Source organism: Nothobranchius furzeri, chromosome 1, assembly GCF_043380555.1.
Source record: "Nothobranchius furzeri strain GRZ-AD chromosome 1, NfurGRZ-RIMD1, whole genome shotgun sequence".
In the NCBI taxonomy this organism is placed as follows: Eukaryota; Metazoa; Chordata; class Actinopteri; order Cyprinodontiformes; family Nothobranchiidae; genus Nothobranchius; species Nothobranchius furzeri.
The window spans coordinates 32,117,944-32,142,528 of record NC_091741.1 but is presented as its reverse complement, the minus strand read 5'-3'; the positions used below and the strand labels follow the sequence as shown (position 1 = coordinate 32,142,528).

At 44.8% G+C, this 24,585-nt stretch overlaps 1 protein-coding gene across 3 annotated transcripts in view; it reads left to right on the top strand.

Annotated features, from left to right (window-relative positions):
• mical3b (microtubule associated monooxygenase, calponin and LIM domain containing 3b) overlaps positions 1 to 24,585 on the top strand; it is a 135,080-nt gene that overhangs the window by 89,279 nt on the left and 21,216 nt on the right. For 2 of the 3 annotated variants that reach the window (XM_070554044.1, XM_070554066.1), the window contains exons 19-22: positions 419 to 578; positions 906 to 985; positions 7,214 to 7,280; positions 7,418 to 7,562. In XM_070554044.1, coding sequence (XP_070410145.1) covers positions 419 to 578; positions 906 to 985; positions 7,214 to 7,280; positions 7,418 to 7,562 — 452 coding nt within the window. Of the gene's footprint in view, positions 1 to 418; positions 579 to 905; positions 986 to 7,213; positions 7,281 to 7,358; positions 7,563 to 24,585 lie in introns of those variants that run through there. The other variant, XM_070554091.1, reaches the window with a different exon arrangement.

Sequence of the window (24,585 nt, the reverse complement as noted above, 5' to 3'; positions counted from 1 at the left end):
CAGTGGAGTGCTGACTGAGGGAGGGGCGGAGCCGATTGATATTGCGAAGATGAAAATAAGCAGTTTTTATTGTGTTGTTAATATGAGGAATGAAAGATAAGGTGTTGTCTAGGATGACACCCAAGCTCTTAGCTTTGGCGGTGGGGAGAAGTGTGGTGTTGTCGAAGCTGAGTGAGAATGAGCTGGTCTGAATGAGCTTTTGTTCATAAGAATGAATTTAGGATTATTTCTACAACGGTGGAGGAATGAGGGCCAGCTGTTTAGAACGTTATCACAGCTCAAACGTCTGCAGTGACATTTGAGAAGAAGCTAGATGTTCCCACTTGTTTCATCTCATTTCTTCATCTCCAGCTTTTCTTTGACCTGTCTTCCTCCTTCACTTTCATTCATCTCGTTGTTTGGCCCCACCTGTCACCAGGTTGCTGTTGGCAGTGACGTTTGTTTCATCTGTGAGCAGAAGGTCTACGTGATGGAGCGCCTGAGTGCTGAAGGCCTGTTCTTCCATCGCAGCTGTTTCCATTGTGATGACTGCAGCGCCCCCCTCAGGCTACTTTCATACAACTTCCACCCAGGCACCAGTGAGTCTTTCACCAGAACTTCCTCTGAGTGAGAATCGAGCCAGATGCTCAGATTTCAGAAATGGGTTAAGTCAACCCATCATCTAGAAGATTGATGTGCAACCACAGGACAAATGTGTTTTATTTACTGGACCAGCTATCTGCTCAGAGACATGGTCGAAGGAGGAACCGACAGCTGTAGAAAATCCGTGTGAGATTCAAATAAAACTATGTTGAATTCAGTTCAATTCAAGTTTATTTATAAAGCACCAAACCAGGACCCGGAGAGGAACCCTGGCCCAATCCGAAACCTGTATCCATTACCTCACTTTGTCTCCTGTGTCTCAGGGAGGTTTTACTGTCTTCAGCATCCTGAGTGTCAGCGGGGTTCTGCGAGGAAGAGGCCTGCGTCACACCGATCTTCATCAGTGAGTAAAGCTTTCAGTCTGCGTGGAGCCAGTGTTTTACCCATCATCAGTCCATCAATCAATCAATCAATCAGTCAATCAATCAGTCAATCAATCAATCAATCAGTCAATCAAACTTTAACCATGAAGCATTTTTCATACAGCAAATGTTGTATAAGACAAAAAAATGCCCACGCAACAGTCAATTTCCCACCTCTCCCCGACTCTCACACACACACACACACACACACACACACACACACACACACACACACACACACACACACACACACACACACACACACACACACACACACACAGATTTTTGGATTGAGCGTTGGAAATGTCTAACAAGGTTATTTGTGCCACATCTTAACTGTCTGCAGACACACTGCTTCTGACCTCGGCGTCTCGGAAGTTAGTCAAAACGATTCCCCCGCCTGACTTCTTTTCCGCCCACGTTCACTAGAAGCTGCAACTCCAGGGTCCATGCAGAAGACGAGACTCTTACTCTGTTTAATAAAATGATTCTTAGTTTGGTCTCATAACACGATTTCTTTCGTTCTGCAGGTTTACAATCGTATTCTGTGTTATCTACAATCTAAAGTGATTTAATAATTAATTAATAAACATAAATGTTTATTATTTTATGACTTATTTCAGATCTTAAATACACTAAATGAGTCTACTTGATGATTTACTGTGTAGCGGTCACACTTTATAGCGCGACGACTGCAAATGAATTATGACCAATAAGATGTGATGATTCCATATTTATATGAAACCTCAACCTGATTGATGTTTGAACATTTAATCAGAGTATTCTAGTTACTTTTACTTGTTCAGGGACCATAAACACACTTCGTATTGATTCAGACAGAGTCAGTATTTAGTTAAAAAGGACTTTTATTCTTTTCTAAACTAATGATTATACATGACTAGATCTGAGTAATGAGATGTGATGGAGCGGATATGCGGTGATGGAGTGTGATGTGTAGGTGGTGTGATGTAAGCTAGATGTTTATCAGAACCTTTCTATCTGAAACAAATAGTGAAATCTGGGTGTAAAAGAATAGAGTTGATTATTAATAAAACAGCATCAGACGCGATCTGCTGTGTCTACAAACCCTGGCGGAGACCCCCAGCAGATCCAGACTGTCAGAAGTCGGGTGGACCTCACGGCACCGGGATTTCGTAGATTAACTCCGATACGACCCGTCCGGTCTTGAGATGTCTCCAGGTCACAACGGTAGCTGGAACGCTTGTCTGCGTCCAAAGTGGGTGTGGCTCTTAGGGAGCGGTCTGGCTGTGTCAGCTAGCAGCGTGCAGACAGGGTTTGACTGTAAAAGAGATGTCTCAAGGATGCTTGTTGCGAGTTAGCCGGTTCGGATTTCAGCTAGAAACTGAATTAGTCGGGAAGTGATTCCTGTTTTATTAAACTACTTTGTTATGGTTTCTGGTCGAGTTTGGCCAATCAGCATTTGACACATCTTAGGTGTGTTCTTGCTGTGTCGTATTTCTAATTCCATGCTGTCGTTCTTTTTAAAACGCAGAAACGGTTTCGTTACCTGTTTTCCCGCTACGTTTCGTCTGCGGCTGCAGACTTCCTCAGGCTGACGCTGACGGTGGCGTCACTTCCTTCTCCGTTTATCCACGGGCAGCAGAGGACGATGTCGCCCTCTACTGCCCGCTCTCCCCTCTCTGATGATGCAGTCCCATGAGCGGTCCAACGAGTAAACTTCATCGTCCCTGTTCATGGTCCCACATCCACGTCTCCTTATCTCGATAGCTTCTTTTATCCATCTTTTGTGTTTCTGTTGTTCGGTGGTTATGATCCTTGTGTTGTCCCAGTCCATTACATGGTTTTCTCTTGTGCAGTGATCTGTTACGGCTGACTTCTTTATTGTACTTTCTGCTTCTTGTTTCGCTGCTCTTGTGTGTTTACGATTTGTTTCTTTCTCACACTCCTTTCTATATTTATATTTATGTATTTAGCAGACGCTTTTGTCCAAAGCAGCTTACAAGTGATAATCGGCATGTTGCCCTTGAGGCTAACAACAATAGTAACAACAACAAATTGACATCAGTCATGGAGAGGAGGGAACAAGGAGTGGACAGTAGAGAGGGGGGGCGGGTGCAGGGAGGGTGCTAGTTTAGAAGATGCTCTCTGAAGAGCAGGGTCTTCAGGAGTTGCTTGAAAATTGAAAAGGAAGCTCCTGTTCTGGTAGTGTTAGGAAGGTCATTCCACATTTTGGAACGATGCATGAGAAGAGTCTGGATTGTCCTGAGCGTGGTGTAGGCACTGCTAGCCGACCATCCTGTGATGACCGGAGTGACCGGGCCGAGACGTAAGCCTTTGCAAGAGGATTCAGGTAGATGGGAGATGTACCATCTCAGACTTCGTATGCTAGTGTTAGCAATTTGAATTTGATGCGTCCTTTCTATGTTCTATTGTTCGTGTGTTGAGTTGGCGTCCGGGTTCTCCTACGTATGTTTTATTGCAGAGTTTGTATGGGATTTCATAAACGACTCCACATTTAAGTCCAGCTGGTGTCTTGTCTTTTGGGTGTACACACACACACACACACACACGCGTGCGCGCGCGCACGCGCACTCGACACACACACCAACTAGTGTTTCTATGGTTACATTGTGATGTCTTAGTAAATATTCTATTTGGTGAGATAAACTTTATTGTATTTATCCTAGTGGATCTATAATTAAACAGGTAAACTAGTAGTAGCACATCCAACGTCAAAGAGAGTAAAAAGTTATTATCAGGAGAGGGAATGTTTGTGTTTTGTTCTACGTGTGTGTGTGTGTGTGTGTGTGTGTGTGTGTGTGTGTGTGTATGCTCTGTCTTCTCCATCCCCAGTGAGGCGTGGAGGATGGCTGCTTATACTGAGTCAGGATTCTCTGGAGGTTTCTTCCTGTTAAAAGGGAGTTTTCCTCTCCACTGTCGCTACTGGGGCGACGGTGGCACAGGAGTTAAGTGCTCGCCTCGCAATCGGAAGGTTGCAGGTTCGAGTCCCGCTCAGTCTGTCGCTGTCGTTGTGTCCTTGGGCAAGACACTTAACCCACATTGCCTGCTGGTGGTGGTCGGAGGGACCGGTGGCGCCAGTGCTCGGCAGCCTCGCCTCTGTCAGTGCGCCCCAGGGCAGCTGTGGCTACATTGTAGTTCATCCCCACCAGTGTGTGAATGTGTGTGTGAATGGGTGAATGACTGATTGTGTTGTAAAGCGCCTTGGGGGGTTCCAGGACTCTAGAAGGCGCTATATCAAATACAGGCCATTTACCATTTACATGCTTGCTAAGTATGAGGATTGCTGTAAAGACTCTGACACTAGTCAGTGACTCGATGCGACCTGCTGGGTTCCTTATATAGGAAACTTGTTACTGATTGGCTTAATGAACTGACCTGCATTGGAATGTTTACTGTGTGCAGGTCCTTGAGACGACTCTGGTCGTGATTTGGCGCTATATAAATAAACTTGAATTGAATTGAACTGAATTCAATTGAATTGAATTGATTTGGATTAGTATCATCCACTCCTAATCCATTGATTATTCTACGCACCCTGGATTGTGAAAGCTCTTGGAGATCCGGTCTGCAGGCGAAGCCGTGTCGCAGAGTGAGTGAGTGGGCTTCTGATGTATCTGAAGATTGTAGGCACCCTCAGCGTACGCATAACTGGTCAAAAGATACTTCCAGGTGGCTTCTGGGGCCAGATCTACCTAGCCCTATCACCTAGTGACTGTCGTCCACAGGACTCACTCTGTCAGTGCCTAGAACACGTAAACGAGTGGATGCAGTCAAACTTCCTTCAGCTAAACAAAGACAAGACTGAAGTTATTGTCTCTGGCAACAAGAAGGTTAGGATGGATGTTATTGGTCAGCTGGACTCCAGGGGAATGAAGACAGAGACCAGGTTAGAAATCTTGGTGTTATCATTGACTCAGACCTGAGCTTCTCTGGACACATTAAGGCTTTAACTACATCAGCGTTTTATCACCTTCATCAACCATCAAGAGTCAGAGGTCTCATGTCCAGACCAGACTTAGAGAAACTCATTCATGTGTTCATCTCCAGCAGGCTGGACTACTGCAATGGTCTCCTAACTGGTCTTCCCAAAAAGCTGTGATGCAACAGCAGCGTGTTCAGAACGCTGCTGCTGGAGTCTTAACAAGAACCAGGAGAACGGAGCACATCACTCCTGTTCTTAGATCCCTTCACTGGTTACCAGTAAACCACAGCATAGACTCAAAGTGCTCCTACTGGTTTATAAACCACTCAGTGGCATGGAGCCAAAATACTGGTATCTACACCCCACAGGGCTCTGAGGTCCCTGGGAACCAATCAGCTGGTAGAACCTCGGGTCAGAACCAAACATGGTGGAGATGCATTTAGCTACTATGCTGCTCACATACGGAATCAGCTTCCCCTTGACCTCAGACCTGCCCCAACCCTAAAACCCTCATGTACTCATCAGCCTTTACATGAACTGTTTAATGCTGCATCATCTCCTCTGTAATCTGTAATCTGTAATCTGTAATCTGATGTAACGCCGTCTTCTCCATTAGCCCTAAACTGTAATTCTGTCTGTGGATTTTCATTCGTGTTCTTATGTGTTGTCATATCATGTCCTGATGATTGTAGAGCACATTGAAGTGCCTCTTTGTTTGAAATGTGCTCCAGAAATAAAGCTGCCTTGCCTTCTGGCCACCTGACAGTTTCGCATCTGATGAGTCAGCCTTTGGGATAGGGTGAGGAACTCGGACATTCGGGAGAGGCTCGCAGTAGAGCCGCTGCTCCTCCATATCGAGAGGAGTCAGTTGAGGTGGTTTGGACATCTGGTCAGGATGCCTCCTGGATGCCTCCTCAGGGAGGTGTTTCAGGCATGTCCTGCCGGCAGGAGGCCCCCGGGTCGACCCAGGACACGTTGGAGAAAGTACATCTCCGATCTGGTCCGGGAACGCCTTGGGGTCCTGCCGGAGGAGCTGGTGGAGGTGGCCGGGGAGAGGACGGTCTGGAGCTCCCTAGTTGGGATGCTGCCCTCGCGACCCGGACCCGGACCCGGACCCAGATAAGTGGAGGAAGAAGACGAGAGACGTGTAAATGTGATAAACATTCATTTGTTGCTGATTTAAATTCAATTTAATTCAAGTTTATTTATATAGCGCAAAATCCTGCTGATGCATGCTTCTATCACCAGTAGAGTAGAGTACTGTAGTGCCCTGCTTCCTGGTCTTCACAAAAAGAGCATCTCAGGCTACAACTTTTACAAAGCTCTGCAGCACGTGTCCTGATGAAGACCAGGAGGCGGGAGCACATTACACCAGTTTAGAATCGCCGCATTGGCTCCAAATGTGTTTCAGGATCCATTTTAAGGTTCTTTTAATGGTTTTAAAGTGTCTTAATGGTCTTGGGCCTCATCTTTCAGAACTGCTTTTACCTTACAAGCCCTCGCTGCCTCTGCGCTCCTCTGGCAGCCGTCTCCTTGTGATTCCAAAAGTCAGATCCCACTCACGGCGTGGCGTCCTTCCAGTATCATGGCCCTCGCCTCTGGAACAGGCTGCCAGAGGACCTCAGGGTCGTAGAGGATGTTCAGGTTTTAAGAGCAGGCTCAACACTCACCTTTTTAGCTTAGCTTTTACCTGATATCTGTTTTTGTTGCATTTCCTGTTTATTAATGTACTTATTTATTTATTTAATTCCATTTTAGTGGTATTAGACATTTATGGTTTAGGGGGGCTTAGGTTTCACCTTGCCAGAACCTGTAATGCAGCTTTGATTGTCATTCCTAAGCAGTCCAGGTCACACCTTACTGCATCTAATCAACACAAAGGCTCATCAGGGATGGAGAGGAGGGGTACTCAGAGTAGTTTCTGCTCATTAAACAACAACAACAGACAGCTACAGCTTATAAGCTTGACTCTCCCGTGTTCCAGTTAGATCGGACAAAGCTACTCAGACGAGAAGCGAAACGTCTTCAAGAAACCAAAGAAGTCCAGTTGCCTTCATCTGAACCCTTTGGACTACCATGACCTGGATGACTGAGAACCTTCGCCGGCCTTATTTCACACCAAACCCTCTATGCCGTTACTGACCGCATTCACACAAAAAACCAACAGAAAACTTTAACCACAGCTTGACCCATAATAACCTCTCGGGTGTGAACTGGACTCAGAACAGTCGGAGCGTTATCATACGTGCTGAAGTCGGCTCACTCAGCCTCTCTGCTCTTTCAGGCGTCGCTGACATCACTTCCGCCTCTCTCTGACTGTCAGACAACTAGTGAGCATCGTCGCTCCTCAGGTGAGCTCAACTGTGTGTTTGTCTACAGCCATGTTCTGCTGATGGTTCTCCTTAAACCCGAATCAATCTGGGCTTTAGTGTGTGTGTGTTTCTGTGTGTGTGTGTGTCTGTGTGTGTGTGTGTTGGTGTGTCTGCAGCTGTGTCTGTGATAACTCCGGAGAGGATCGAGTTGGAAAACCGCAGACGCAGTTTCAACGAGGACCTGCATGAGGGGGTAGAGGAGGTTTCTGAGGAGACCCTGAACCATTTCAACCACAGCCCGGAGGATCCGTTCAGGTGCAGGTCAGTATCAGAACTAGTATGGCAAGCCATTTAAACATGTATACAATAACTACACCTCTTTGTAATTCCTATTTCACAATTTTGTAGTTCGCCCTAATCAAAGTAGTTTTTAGTACAAGAGCAGCAGTTTTGATACTAGTATAAATGGTTTTTAGGGATATCTCAAAACATTCCTACTACAAAGAAGTACTGTGGGTACGGGAAGTATTCAGACATAAACTTTTCACTCTGTTACGTTGCAGACTTTTGCTAAAATCTACGAATGGTAAATGGCCTGTAGTTGATATAGCACCTTCTAGAGTCCTGGAACCCCCCAAGGCACTTTACAACACAATCAGTCATTCATCCATTCACACCCTGCACTGTTAATACTGTTTCTTTCAAATTACTCAAAAAAATAAGGCAACATTTTCCAAACAAATTTTGTAAGTTTGGTCAACTAACCAGAAATATGAGTAGGTACAACTTAATAATTTCACCTTTTTTCTACACTAAAACCTGTGAGTTTTAAATTATTCAAAAATAATTAAGGCAGCATTTCCCAAACAAATTTTTAAAGTTTGTTAAACTTACTATTTGGACTGAGGAAAAATTTATAATTTCATTATTTTATATGAACTGAAACCTTTCTTTGATGTTATTCTAAAAAATAAACCAAAAATTGAAATTATTTAGATTTAATTCAACGTTTCAATACTGAAACAGTTTTTAAAATGTAAAGAGTAGATAATGATAAATACTGTGAAGCTGTAAATAGTCCGCTTTCAAGATTTATTTTTCCTAAATCATTGAAACAGTGGCATTGATGTAAATACTAACAAGTATTTGTAAATTTTAAATCTTACAACTTTTGTAAAGATTTTTACAAGCCATACACATATTACTGTAAAACATTGACATCACAGTAAACACAGGAACGGTGTGAGACCTATGCTCACAAAACTCATTCTGTCAATGACAACATGAAGCATTTTCCACCTGAAAATCTGGAAGCATTTCAATCGAAAAATACATGAACATATTTGTATAAAGTATAGATGAACCTCTCAAAACTTATAGTGTTTTGTTGTTAATATACTTGACATTTCACTTTAAAGAACAAGTCATTTAACGAGTCATTTTCTAAGTGTTATCCAAACTACTTTTAAACAGAACCCGTCTCAGCTTAAAAAAACTGTCACATGACAACCCAGAGCAACATCTGGAACAATTGCCTTTTGTCACTGACAAACACATTTTAATATTGAACGAACACAACAGACCTGCTGTTCAGAAGTGTAGGGGCCACACTCACGTTGGCTGCCTAGGTAAGAAGTTTGTTTTTCAGAGTCATGTACCTGGAGCTTGGTTTTGGGCGGAGTGTATCAAGACCCACAAGAAGTCTCTGAAAAACTTCAAACGTTTTGACAAGTTTGGTAGGATATTGGAGGTTCAGGGCGTATGTCAGACCAAGAAGCATGCTGCATGCTTTGGCTAGACTGCCAAGATTAGTGAGCACCGGCACTCCCTCGATGATTATTCCTACAGCATCTGGATCATGGCAAATGTACAGTTGTGGTCAGAAGTTTACATACACTTGTAAAAAATATAATATAATGGCTCTACTGAGTGTCCCGTTATTTCTAACACTCTGATTTTTCTCTGATAGAGTGATTGGAACAGATACTTCTTTGTCACAAAAACATTCATGAAGTTTGGTTCTTTGATGTCTTTATTATGGGTTAACAGAGAAAAGTGATCACATTTGCTGGGTCACAAATATACATACAGCAACATGATCTAGCAATTTAGGTGACTTAGAAACGTGTCAGTGAACTGAGCTTCATAGCATGGCCTCTTAACTTCTTGTGAGTGATTATGAGTGACTACAGCTGGTGACTTCTCTTAGGCCAGGTAAATAGGGCTCATTGGATACAAACGCCCACAAACGCTACAATGGGAAAGTCAAAGGAGCTCAGCATGGATCTGAAAAAGCGAATTATTGACTTGAACAAGTCAGGAAAGTCACTTGGGGCCATTTCAAAGCAGCTGCAGGTCCCAAGAGAATCCGTGCAAACAATTGTTTGTAAGTATAAGGTGCATGGCACTGTTTCATCACTGCCAAGATCAGGAAGAAAACGCTAGCTATCACCTGCTGCTGAGAGAAAATTGGTCAGGAGGGTAAAGAGGGAACCAAGAATCACCAAAAAGCAGATCTGCCAAGAATTAGAAGCTGCTGGAACACAGGTGTCATTGTCCACAGTCAAACGTGTTTTGCATCTCCATGGACTGAGAGGCTGCCGTGCAAGAAGGAAGCCCTTGCTCCAAAAGCGGCACCTTAAGGCTCGACTGAAGTTTGCTGCTGATCACATGGACAAAGATAAGACCTTCTGGAGGAAAGTTCTGTGGTCAGACGAAACAAAAATCGAACTTTTTGGCCACAATGCCCAGCAATATGTTTGGAGGAGAAAAGGTGAGGCCTTTAACCCCAAGAACACCATGCCTACAGTCAAGCATGGTGGTGGGAATATTATGCTGTGGGGCTGTTTTGCTGCCAATGGAACTGGTGCTTTACAGAAAGTAAATGGGATAATGAAGAAGGAGGATTACCTTCACATTCTTCAACATAACCTAAAATCATCAGCACGAAGGTTGGGTCTTGGGCGCAGTTGGGTGTTCCAACAGGACAATGACCCCAAACACATCAAAAGTGGTAAAGGAATGGCTAAATCAGGCTAGAATAAGGGTTTTAGAATGGCCTTCCCAAAGTCCTGACTTAAACCCCATTGAAAATATGTGGACAGTGCTGAAGGAACAAGTCCATGTCAGAAAGCCATCAAATTTAACTGAACTTCACCAATTCTGTCAAGAGGAGTGGTCAAAGAATCAACCAGAAGCTTGCCAGAAGCTTGTGGATGGCTACCAAAAGCGCCTAATAGAAGTGAAAATGGCTAAGGGACATGTAACCAAATATTAGCACTGCTGTATGTATATTTGTGACCCAGCAAATGTGATCACTTTTCTCTGTTAACCCATAATAAAGACTTTAAAGAACCAAACTTCATGAATGTTTTTTGTGACAACGAAGTATCTGTTCCAATCACTCTATCAGAGAAAAATCAGAGTGTTAGAAATAACGGGACACTCAGTAGAGCCATTATATTATATTTTTTACAAGTGTATGTAAACTTCTGACCACAACTGTAGATCATCATGCTGCGCAGTTTTAGGTCCTCATGCACACGGGTCTCTGGGCTTCCCTTAATGACAAACAAGGACAATGGCAAAACATCAATTAAAAATCTTAACACAAATACCAAAATCATCAGTTCCTGACTTTTTAGCCAGAATTATTTGTGTCTCAGTAACATTAATTTCTATGGCATTTTTAATGCAAATGCTGCATGACTTGAAGAGCTAACATTAAATAAATAAAAAAGCTTTAAATTGTATGTGTTCATCTACATCAGCGGTACTCAATAGGCGGCCCGCGGGCCACATCTGGCCCGCGAGCCCTTTCTTTGTGTCCCCTGAACCTTTCACACCCAAGGATCCAATCAGTTCTGTTATTCTCCTCATTTGCACTGACTGAGATAACGGCGCAGTGTGCGTGGCTCTGGTGGTAATCAGGTTCAATGTTTCTGTTTGCAACTATCTTCACAAGAAGGCAAAACAGTTAAATGACGGGGTTCGCACGGGCCGGATATTTCCCCTATTTGATTGTTTATTTTGACGGAGAAATCTCAAGCCTACAGATGCGCTGACATTTTTATCGTTACGCACATCGTGGAGGTAGCTCCATCAATCAGGAAAAGATCACCATCAGAACATCTGAGATGGACACTGAGCTCAGCGCAGCTCGCTGTCAGCGCATGCGTAACGTGGACAGCGAGCTGAAGATGTGTAGATCGGGGGCTTGGAGCAGAACCAGAACCATGCAGGAAGATTCTGTGTTTTCTAAACCCGGTCTCTCAGAGACTCGTCACTTAGAAAATGTTCCCTGATTATGAATCTTTGGCTGAATAGCGCTTGTTCCTGTCTCCAACACTGCGATGCATCCATGAGCCTGTCTGAGGAACAGTCCAGAACCTCACATCCTCTACGACGCATCCATGAGCCTGTCTGAGGAACAGTCCAGAACCTCACATCCTCTACGACGCATCCATGAGCCTGTCTGAGGAACAGTCCAGAACCTCACATCCTCTATGATGCATCCATGAGCCTGTCTGAGGAACAGTCCAGAACCTCACATCCTCTACGACGCATCCATGAGCCTGTCTGAGGAACAGTCCAGAACCTCACACCCTCTATGATGCATCCATGAGCCTGTCTGAGGAACAGTCCAGAACCTCACATCCTCTACGACGCATCCATGAGCCTGTCTGAGGAACAGTCCAGAACCTCACATCCTCTACGACGCATCCATGAGCCTGTCTGAGGAACAGTCCAGAACCTCTCATCCTCTACGACGCATCCATGAGCCTGTCTGAGGAACAGTCCAGAACCTCACATCCTCTACGACGCATCCATGAGCCTGTCTGAGGAACAGTCCAGAACCTCACATCCTCTACGACGCATCCATGAGCCTGTCTGAGGAACAGTCCAGAACCTCACATCCTCTACGACGCATCCATGAGCCTGTCTGAGGAACAGTCCAGAACCTCACATCCTCTACGACGCATCCATGAGCCTGTCTGAGGAACAGTCCAGAACCTCACACCCTCTACGACGCATCCATGAGCCTGTCTGAGGAACAGTCCAGAACCTCTCATCCTCTACGACGCATCCATGAGCCTGTCTGAGGAACAGTCCAGAACCTCACATCCTCTACGACGCATCCATGAGCCTGTCTGAGGAACAGTCCAGAACCTCACATCCTCTACGACGCATCCATGAGCCTGTCTGAGGAACAGTCCAGAACCTCACATCCTCTACGACGCATCCATGAGCCTGTCTGAGGAACAGTCCAGAACCTCACATCCTCTACGACGCATCCATGAGCCTGTCTGAGGAACAGTCCAGAACCTCACATCCTCTACGACGCATCCATGAGCCTGTCTGAGGAACAGTCCAGAACCTCACATCCTCTACGACGCATCCATGAGCCTGTCTGAGGAACAGTCCAGAACCTCACACCCTCTACGACGCATCCATGAGCCTGTCTGAGGAACAGTCCAGAACCTCTCATCCTCTACGACGCATCCATGAGCCTGTCTGAGGAACAGTCCAGAACCTCACATCCTCTACGACGCATCCATGAGCCTGTCTGAGGAACAGTCCAGAACCTCACATCCTCTACGACGCATCCATGAGCCTGTCTGAGGAACAGTCCAGAACCTCACATCCTCTACGACGCATCCATGAGCCTGTCTGAGGAACAGTCCAGAACCTCACATCCTCTACGACGCATCCATGAGCCTGTCTGAGGAACAGTCCAGAACCTCACACCCTCTACGACGCATCCATGAGCCTGTCTGAGGAACAGTCCAGAACCTCTCATCCTCTACGACGCATCCATGAGCCTGTCTGAGGAACAGTCCAGAACCTCACATCCTCTACGACGCATCCATGAGCCTGTCTGAGGAACAGTCCAGAACCTCTCATCCTCTACGACGCATCCATGAGCCTGTCTGAGGAACAGTCCAGAACCTCACATCCTCTACGACGCATCCATGAGCCTGTCTGAGGAACAGTCCAGAACCTCACATCCTCTACGACGCATCCATGAGCCTGTCTGAGGAACAGTCCAGAACCTCACATCCTCTACGACGCATCCATGAGCCTGTCTGAGGAACAGTCCAGAACCTCTCATCCTCTACGACGCATCCATGAGCCTGTCTGAGGAACAGTCCAGAACCTCTCATCCTCTACGACGCATCCATGAGCCTGTCTGAGGAACAGTCCAGAACCTCTCATCCTCTACGACGCATCCATGAGCCTGTCTGAGGAACAGTCCAGAACCTCACATCCTCTACGACGCATCCATGAGCCTGTCTGAGGAACAGTCCAGAACCTCTCATCCTCTACGACGCATCCATGAGCCTGTCTGAGGAACAGTCCAGAACCTCACATCCTCTACGACGCATCCATGAGCCTGTCTGAGGAACAGTCCAGAACCTCACATCCTCTACGACGCATCCATGAGCCTGTCTGAGGAACAGTCCAGAACCTCACATCCTCTACGACGCATCCATGAGCCTGTCTGAGGAACAGTCCAGAACCTCACATCCTCTACGACGCATCCATGAGCCTGTCTGAGGAACAGTCCAGAACCTCACATCCTCTACGACGCATCCATGAGCCTGTCTGAGGAACAGTCCAGAACCTCACATCCTCTACGACGCATCCATGAGCCTGTCTGAGGAACAGTCCAGAACCTCACATCCTCTACGACGCATCCATGAGCCTGTCTGAGGAACAGTCCAGAACCTCACATCCTCTACGACGCATCCATGAGCCTGTCTGAGGAACAGTCCAGAACCTCACATCCTCTACGACGCATCCATGAGCCTGTCTGAGGAACAGTCCAGAACCTCACATCCTCTACGACGCATCCATGAGCCTGTCTGAGGAACAGTCCAGAACCTCACATCCTCTACGACGCATCCATGAGCCTGTCTGAGGAACAGTCCAGAACCTCACATCCTCTACGACGCATCCATGAGCCTGTCTGAGGAACAGTCTAGAACCTCACATCCTCTACGACGCATCCATGAGGCTGTCTGAGGAACAGTCCAGAACCTCACATCCTCTACGACGCATCCATGAGCCTGTCTGAGGAACAGTCCAGAACCTCACATCCTCTACGACGCATCCATGAGCCTGTCTGAGGAACAGTCCAGAACCTCACATCCTCTACGACGCATCCATGAGCCTGTCTGAGGAACAGTCCAGAACCTCACATCCTCTACGATGCATCCATGAGCCTGTCTGAGGAACAGTCCAGAACCTCACATCCTCTACGACGCATCCATGAGCCTGTCTGAGGAACAGTCTAGAACCTCACATCCTCTACGACGCATCCATGAGCCTGTCTGAGGAACAGTCCAGAACCTCACATCCTCTACGACGCATCCATGAGCCTGTCTGAGGAACAGTCCAGAACCTCACATCCTCTACGACGCATCCATGAGCCTGTCTGAGGAACAGTCTAGAACCTCACATCCTCTACGACGCATCCATGAGGCTGTCTGAGGAACAGTCCAGAACCTCACATCCTCTACGACGCATCCATGAGCCTGTCTGAGGAACAGTCCAGAACCTCACATCCTCTACGACACATCCATGAGCCTGTCTGAGGAACAGTCCAGAAACTCACATCCTCTACGACGCATCCATGAGCCTGTCTGAGGAACAGTCCAGAACCTCACATCCTCTACGACGCATCCATGAGGCTGTCTGAGGAACAGTCCAGAACCTCACATCCTCTACGACGCATCCATGAGCCTGTCTGAGGAACAGTCCAGAACCTCACATCCTCTACGACGCATCCATGAGCCTGTCTGAGGAACAGTCCAGAACCTCACATCCTCTACGATGCATCCATGAGCCTGTCTGAGGAACAGTCCAGAACCTCACATCCTCTACGACGCATCCATGAGCCTGTCTGAGGAACAGTCTAGAACCTCACATCCTCTACGACGCATCCATGAGCCCGTCTGAGGAACAGTCCAGAACCTCACATCCTCTTCAGCTCAGAAAGCGCCTAGAGACGTTTGATTACGCACAAGCAGGTGACCTGTTCAGGTTTACATAGACAATCTTTACATTTAGAGTTGGCTACAGATAAAAAATGAATGCAGTAAAATAAAATACACTGAATTTAAATATTCATTAATTATTTTACAAGCAGAGCCGCATCAGATGGATGAAAGAGACGCATGCGGCTCCAGAGCCGCGAGTTGCCGAGCCCTGGCCTAGTGGTAGAGTGTCTGCCCTGGAACTTGGAGATAGAGGTTTGATTCCTGGTCAGGTCATACCAAAGACTTTAAAAATGGTACCCAATGCCTCCCTGCTTGACACTCAGCTTTAATGGGTTGGATTGGGGAGTTAAACTACCAAATAGTTACCGAGCGCAGCCACTGCTGCAGCTCACCACTCCCCTTCATCGGGATGGGTCAAATGCGGAGATACATTTCACCAGTGTGGGATGATGGCTGTGGAATTTGAACTGTAATTCAACATCAACAGTCAGTAACATAGATGAGTTTTTTGGTTTAAATGTTTCTCTAATATGTATATTTATTAGGACTGTAATGTGCTGAGTTCTTCCTCTGTTGCTGGAGTTCCCTGCCCACGTTCCGCTGCTGTTTCTCACCAGGATAAGATGATGGAGGGCTCTAGTTTCGTTGTGCCGTTCGTGTCGGGTGGCCAAGCAAAGCCTGGCTTGGATAGAGCTGGGGGAAATCCTGCAAATGTACGACTGAGAAGGGAAAGGTTTACAAGTACAACGTGGCATTGTTGTGCCTAAAGAGTTCACCGAACGATTTGTAAACTTGTTTATTTTGTTGTAGACGTAAACTTAACTTGCTCGTATATTTGACCAGTCAACGTTAAAGTGAGCTTGTTAACGTGAACAGCGACTCCCCATAACTCACTGGATATTTATGAGAACAGAGCAGACACAGATGCATTTGCACACATCAGTGTTTCCCTTACATAGGCTCAGGCGCAACGGCTGAATTTCAGTGCTCAATCATCCTGGAGTTTATACTTTGTGGATGTTTATTACAACAACGATTCAGTCTTGGCCCTAACAATTTACTTACATAGTAGTCCGAGATGAGCGCCTGTCCACTCTCTCCCATGTACTCAATGAGGCATCTCAGAGTTACGTCTCTCTTCTGCACAGTGGAGACATCTGTGTCCTAAAGTTAATGAAAAAGTCATTAAATTAATTAAAATTCTGACAACAGAAAAAACGTCTCTTTGACACACTATCCACAATTTTTTGATACGTACTCATTCAAACAAAACGTGTGTAGTGGTATTTCCCAGTAAAAGGTTGATATCAATAGAAAAGGTCTAACATAATTTAGACAGCATTATTTTTTATATTTTTATTTACATCAAATTGCTTTCTTTTGCACCTGCGATCTTTTGAAGTAAGAAAGGAACTTTTGATTTAGCATTATTAACTAAGCTTCCATACAATAAATCAGTTTAAAAAACAGCATGACAACTTACCAAAGTGCTGCACAGAAAGACAAAAAAGCACCAGAAACGTAGACGACAAAAAACATGACAGCGAGTAAAAACAAACAAACAAACAAAAAAAAGCATCATAATAACCAAATTTCCACAAAAAGAAGCAGAGCATTGAAAAACAGCCACACATAAGCAAAAAGTTATAAATAAGTAGGGATCACTGACCTAAAGCAAAATGGTTGAAATAGAACTTCATTATGGATTTAGACGAAGCAAGCAGTCAAGCCCGCTGCACATATGTGTACATTCCAAAAACTGTGGCTGGCAAACAAGAAAGCCCTTGCCCCACACAATTTAGATCACACCTATTGCTGGCACGAGTAGTCGATTCTTCACGATGACATCAACAAAATAAAATTAAACAAAGTAGTCGACTCCAAATTTAATAGTCGACGTTTATTCTATGAGTGCTTTTTAAAAAAAATACAATTTATTTTGGTTTTTGGTGCCTACCTCCCTTCACTGTGTAGCATTTGTATTAACAGGTTAGAAAGTTATTTAAAGTTGTTTGATAAGCGATCATCTTGTCTGTTATTATTAGATGGCACATAACTGATCACACTTCAAACTAGTAGCTAATGATGGCTTTATTAAGCATCCTTGTGGAAAAAGCTATAGTTTCTTGCATGACGCGATTAGTCGACTAATCTGCAGACCTTGGTAATGTATGGGGTTAGATGCTCAGACAGGTGGATGTTCAGGGCTTTGAAACCAAAGTTAAAACTTCAAACTGAACATGAATACAGATGACTTAATGTAATACCATGATTTTTTAACTCACCTGTATCAGTTCCATCGATAAGGTCTTGATGCGCTGACCAACTGCTCCTCCCTTGGCACTGAACAAATCCAGGAGCTTTGGAGTACATTTATCCAGCTGAGACATGAATGCAGACTGTAGAGGAACAGCAGTGCACCTTTGGAACTCTGCATTTATCTATAAAAATGCAAATGATTATCAGTAAATGCTTTAAACTAAGTAGTTAAAGAACAGAAATAAAACATGAGTAATAATCTGAATAAACAATAAAAGAACGGAGTCACTTAAATCTTTGAGAAGTACATCACCTTCAGAGTTTGTTAAAAAAAGAGTATTATGGTTTAAATGTTACATATTGGCCAAACTGATGGCATAAACCCCTTAAAAATGATTGAATTACACTGAATTATTTTAATTGAGGCAAGCAAAACAGTGACACGTGAATAAAAAACACAACACTTGTTGTGAATTACCTCGTGAATTTTAAATGAAGATTATTAACATTTTCTTGTTTATAATTCATCAGAATCAGCTGTTGTGCACTGTAGTTGTGCCATAAATTGATTGATATTTTATTTTTGCTATTTATTTTCATTCCATCTTTACTTAAGGATTTTATCTGCCATTAAATGGCCCACGCGGTGTTTAAACAGCAATCTTATGGGAGTGATAACTAAAAACAGACATTTATTGTAGTTAAAAAAAAAGAAAGAAAAGTCAGACGAGTCGACCTACAAAGAGCAAACGTGACGGTGGCGTAATCCGTCGAGTGTGGCAGACGCATCGGGCAGGCGTTACAGAGGCGGCGTACCGAGTTTCAAACAAGTTTCTCCATATTTTCGACACCACACCAGCAGATCAATCGCCTCTCGTCTCTCCATTTTTTTTCTCCGTTTCTCACTCACACACGAGCGGGTGTGACGGACAGAAAATTAACGGCATAGACGAGAAACAGGAAGAGCAGCATATAATTTGAAAATACAGCCCCAGCCATAAATAAAATGGAGATAAGCACGACCAAAACGTAAAAAATCCCCCCGCGGTTTTCACAAGCTGATGGCCGATGCGCCATTTGTCGGTTCAAATGTCGGCTAGTTATGATAACTAGCAGTTCAAAATTACACTTGCAAGCAGCTCTGTGAGGCAGGCAAGCACAATTAAATCTATATATCTGCTCTGTAAGAATCCATAAACTTTAAGACGTGCCCACAAAACAGTACATGAATTAACTATATAAGAGTGAAAGCTTAACGAAAATGTTGGTTCCTGAAATAAACACAAAAGTGACATTTGATAGTAACAAAATGGACCACATGTTGAACTAACAGGCCGACAGATTAGTACACATTGCTAAGAGCAGCCTCAGCAGGTATGATAAACAATCATATAAATCGTTAAGTTGTGACATTTTGACTACACGTTAACTTAAAATAGTCAAAATAGTTACTTACAAGTTTTTGAAAAGCTTTATCCACGAGTTCGGCTGCGCATGCAAGCTCTTCCAAGATGGACCGTCCCGCTTAACAGTCAGTGCCGTGTGCCTTCTTCTTCCGTTGCAGGATAAATGGGCGGGTTCTGGCATTTATCTTCCATCCAAGCCAATAACTGAGTTTTACATACTCATATTTACGCTGAAGTCCAACCTAATCAAAATTGTTCCCAAAAATATTGAGTTGGGAAAATTGTAGAAGTTTTTGAGTATGGAAAATGTTTCAAATGCTAAAAAAAATTAAATTAAATTTCCTGAGAAAAATAACTTTAAAAAATGTTAATAATAATAATAATACATTTTATTTAAAAGCGCCTTTCAGGACAGCCAAGGTCACTTTACAGAAAACACGTAATAAAATACAATAAAACAATAATAAAACCCAAACAGGAAAAAACAAAGAGAGAAACAGTTCAATAAAATCAGAGGTTGTAGGCAGATTTAAACATGTGTGTTTTGAGTTTTGATTGGAAAAGGGTAAAACTGTCGACGTTCCTGATGTCTGGGGGAAGTGAGTTCCAGAGTCGAGGAGCAGAGCGGCAGAAAGCTCTGCTCCCCATGGTAGCGAGACGGGCAGAAGGAACCGCAAGATGGATGGAAGAAGAAGATCTGAGTGAACGGGACGGGGTGTGAATACTTATAAGGTCTGAGATATATGGAGGAGAGAGGTTGTGGATTGTTTTGAAGGTATGGAGGAGAATTTTGAAGATGGACCTGAATTTAACTGGGAGCCAGTGAAGCTGCTGGAGACCCGGGGTGATGTGGTGAAAGGAAGGGGTTCTGGTGATAATACGGGCTGCTGAATTCTGGACCATGTTGCATGTACTACACCCAGAAAATGTATTTACAGTGTGGTGGTGATGAGCTACGATGTAGCCACAGCTGCCCTGGGGTGCACTGACAGAGGTGAGGCTGCCGTACACAGGTACCACCGGTCTCTCCGACCTCCACCAGCAGGCAAGGTGGGTTAGGTGTCTTGCCCAAGGACACAACGACAGCGACAGACTGAGCGGGGCTCGAACCTGCAACCTTCCGATTACGGGACGAGCTCTTAACTCCTGTGCCACCATCGCCTAAAATCAATGAAATTCATGTTTTCCTCATTAATGTACACACAGCACCCCATGCTGACAGAAAAACAGAATACTAGAAACTTCTGCAGATTTGTTAAAAAACACAGACTGCAACATCACACGGTCCTAAGTATTCAGAAGCTTTGCTGTGGCACTCATATTTAACTCTGGTGCTTTCCATAAGCCACTCAGCTCCTGGTGCAATCTACTGTCGTCTCTCATCTCGATTACTGCAATGCCCTTCTAACTGGTCCTCAAGCCTGGACTGTGAGACCTCTTCAAATGGTCCAGGATGCAGCGGTGCGTCTGGTCTTCAATCAGCCTAAAAGAGCATGTCACCCCTGTTCACTGAGCTCTATTAGCTACCGCTAGCTGCCCGCATAAAATTCAAATTGCTAACACTAGCATACATGGCTCCCATCTACCTGAATCCTTTATTAAGGGCGTACGTCTCGGCCCGGCCGCTCCGGTCATCAGAGGGTCGTCGGCTAGCAGTGTCTACACCACGCTCAGGACAATCCAGACTCCTCATGTGTCGTTCCTCAGATGTGGAAGCACTACCAGAACAGGGGCTTCCTTGTCGATTTTCAAGAAGCTCCTGAAGACCCTGCTCTTCAGAGTGCTTCTTCTAAACTAGCACCCTCCCTGCACCACTCTACTGCACACTGCTGGTTCACTTCCCTCTATGATTCATCATGCTGCCTCACTGCCGCCTGGGACTGACTGATTAGTGTTTGTTGTTAGCCTCAAGGGTGACCTGCTGCTTCATCATCACTATGGCCTGAAGGGCTGGCTGGCATCCAACTTCTTAAAACTGAATGAAAAGAAGTCTGAGTTTATTGTTTTTGACCCCCGCAACCACCATGGCTCTCACCCTGTTTGTGACCTTTTAACCCTTAACCCCAAACAGTGTGTGACGAGTCTCGGGGTCAAGCTGGATGCTGGACTCACAATGGCCCCACAGATAAACTCTGTAGTGAGGTCTTGTTTTTATCAGCTTCGCCGCCTTACTCACCTCAGACGAATCCTGAAACGGAGGCATTTGGAGTCAGTCATTCATGCATTCATTACCTCTCGCCTGGACTACACAAACGCCCTCCTCATTGGTGTTCCGGACTCTGCCCTGAATCGGCTGCAGGTTGTTCAGAGCGCTGCTGCCAGGTTCTTGACGGGTACACACCGACGTAGCCACATTACCCCTGTCCTGGCACATCTTCACTGGCTCCCTGTCATTTTCAGAGTGCAGTTTAAGTTACTGACTTTTGTTTTTAAAGCACTCAATGACCTGGCACCTCCCTACCTCTCTGCCCTTCTCACTCCATATGTGCCCACCCGCTCGTTGAGGTGGGCTGACCTTTTGCTGCTGTACACGCCGCGGATGAGACTCACATCGCGGGGGGATCGAGCATTTGTCCATGCTGCCCCAAAGCTTTGGAACTCATTGCCCATTGGAGTTCGGCAGGCTCCATCTCTGGCGGTTTTTAAATCTCGTTTAAAGACCCACTTTTACACTTTGGCTTTTAGACAGTGACTCGTTTTATTGTGTCATTGTTTTTATGTGTTCCTAATTATTCATGTTTTCTCTGCTTTTAATTGAGATTTTTATCCTTTGTTTTAGCTCCTTGTAATGAGTGTGTTTTGTTTTAGCCTGTGCAGCACTTTGGGCAGCTCCCATGCTGCATTTTAAATGTGCTATATAAATAAACTATGCTATGCTATGCTATGCTATGCTTTGGACAAAAGCGTCTGCTAAACACGTGAACTTAAACATTTGTTCAGATCATCCTTCAGATGGTTCTACACCTGTTAAGACTTGATGAGGAAAGCCACACACCTGTCTATATAAGACTTACAGCCAGAGCCGGATTAAATAAATGGACTACGCTAGGCAGGCTGTTTGTATTCCAGAATAAGTCATGTGTTGTATGTTAAACATTCGATCAGACTATTTTTTGATATTAATAATTTATACATCATTACACAGCTGTATTAAATGCTAATAAATTATCCTCATCTTATCTATTGGGAGTGACATTGTTAAGGCGGTAGTACCAGTAAATAACCACTAGGTGTCGTTAAACTATGTAAACAGAGCAAATATGTTTATCTTTTTTTGTGTGTGTGAGCATGAGGGAGGGAGTGTGTGACTGTGTTTGTGTATGACTGTATATGTCAGGTGGGGCCTTTGACTCCTCCCCTCTCCTGGGACTTCTTTTGATGATATAGATCTTCGTCTCCCCTCCCCCTGCCACACCTGGTGTGGAGTGTGGTGCCTTGGTCTGCCTGAGTGTTCGTGGCTCCCGGGTCAGGAGGTTTACGATTTTTGGCGCCTGCCTGACCAATCCCGGTGGCTGCCTGGTGGGGTCTGGGTCCCTGGGCTCTGCTGGGTCCCCGGCGGGGGTGGTCGCCCCTGGGTCCTGGGTCGCTGGGTCCCGGGCTCGGCCGGCTAGGGGGTGGGAGGCTGCGGGCGGGCCTGAGGGCTTGCCTCTGATATCTCCCTGGACTCTGCCGGCTGCTGGTTGTGGACCCCGGGGCGATCCTCTGTGCCTCTCGAGGGGGGCGGGGGCCTTTCTGGTTGCAGTCTCCTTGGGGTTCCTGTGTTCTGGGGCAGCGCCTGGATCTCTGGGACTTGGAGCTCCCCCCATCTCCTACACATCTTTGGGGGGCAGATCTGTGGTCCCTCACACTCTCTATTGGACGCTCCTATAGAGAAACCTTACATAAACAAGTGCGTGTACACACACAGGTGCTCACATGGTGCTCTCATAAGTATGGGCTTGGGCACGTTCAACACAGGTCTTAAGGCTGTCGTTGCCACTAAATACACTATCGTGTGATTGTTCAGTTAAACAATGTTGATTTTTTTGGCAGATTGAAGAGGGAGCTTTGATGGAGTAGGACGCGAGTCTGGGAGCTCCCGCCGACTTCGACTAAATTGTTATTCATTTGCGCTTTTTGGCCATATTTCCAGGTCTATTTTGTTTCTTGACCTGGCGACCGACCACGAGCTATTGTATGCAGGTTTCATTACCACACTGACTGTGTTGACATTTTACGACGCGCTAGAGAACGCCGACAGATTAAAGTTGGAGACCGAACCATCTCAGTCTTCCCTGACTACACCGCCAGGGTGGCACGGGCTCGTGCTGCATTCAACACGGTCAGGCTGCAACTCCGTAGTATTGAAGGCGTCCAGTATGGCCTGCTTCATCCAGGATGACTCCGCATCACATATAAGGGTGTCGAGAGCGAATTTGTCCCAGCAGAAGAGGCAAGAGATTATGTCAAAACTTTGATCTCTGGGTGAGCCTCAATAGCCCTTCAGTTTGATGCTGTAATGTTACTAAGTGCTCACGCTCTCGGCTCTTCATGGCCACTTTCATCTTGGTTAAGTTTTCTTTTTTCTCCTTTTAATGAATGGTTAATTGTAATATAGACCCCAGCATTGCTGGGTCAGGCATGCCTCTTGGATTCATTAGTTGGAATATCAGAGGTATGGGTAATCCTGTTAAGAGATCTAAGGTTTTTACCCACTTGAAACGTCTGAATTCTGACATAGCATTTTTACAGGAGACCCATCTTGGTATTAAGGATCATCATAGGTTACATTGCCCTTGGGTAGGTCAGGTTTTTCACTCAAATTTTAATTTGAAAGCTAGAGGAGTGGCCATTCTCATCAATAAGAAAGTTCAATTCTCTTCTACCAATGTTATCGCTGATGGGAATGGTAGATGCGTCATTGTTGCTGGCACCCTAATGCAGAAAAAGGTTTTATTGGTAAATGTATATGCCCTGAATTTTGATGATGCTGAATTCGCTAATAGATTGTTGATATTTGAATACACAGTTGCTTATTTTCGGTGGTGATCTGAATTGTGTTTTTGATCCAAGCTTGGATCGTTGTGGTCCTCGTAAGTTGACTCTATCATCTGTGTCTAAAACATTCTCAGATTTTATGAAACAGAATGGGCTTGTTGATCCATTGAGACAATACAATAAAATAATAAAAAATAAAATAAAATAAAAAAATTTCATTTTTTTTTCCAGGTCCACCAATCTTATTCCAGGATTGATTATTTTTTCATCGACAGAACTCTCAATTCATGTGTTACTTCCTCCGACTATTCTGGTATTGTAATATCTGATCACTCTCCTCTGCTATTAGATATTCAATTCTCTACTTATAAACATAGTCCTTCACTTTGGAGCTTTAATTCCCTCCTTCTGGCGGATAAAGAATGTTGTGAATTTATTTCAAGCTCTATTGAGGAGTTTTTGCCCTTCAATCAGGATGATTCTTTCTCATATTCTCTGCTATGGGAGACTCTTAAATGCTATTTGAGAGGTCAGATTATTTCTTACTCTGTTCACGCTAATAAAAAGATTAATGCCAGGCTTAAAGGACTTATGGCTGCAATTAGTAATTTTGATCAAAGTTATGTACTGAACCCTTCTCCAGAATTACTGAAGCAGCGCTTTGATTTGCAAGCAGAATTTGATCTAATAAAGCCCCAG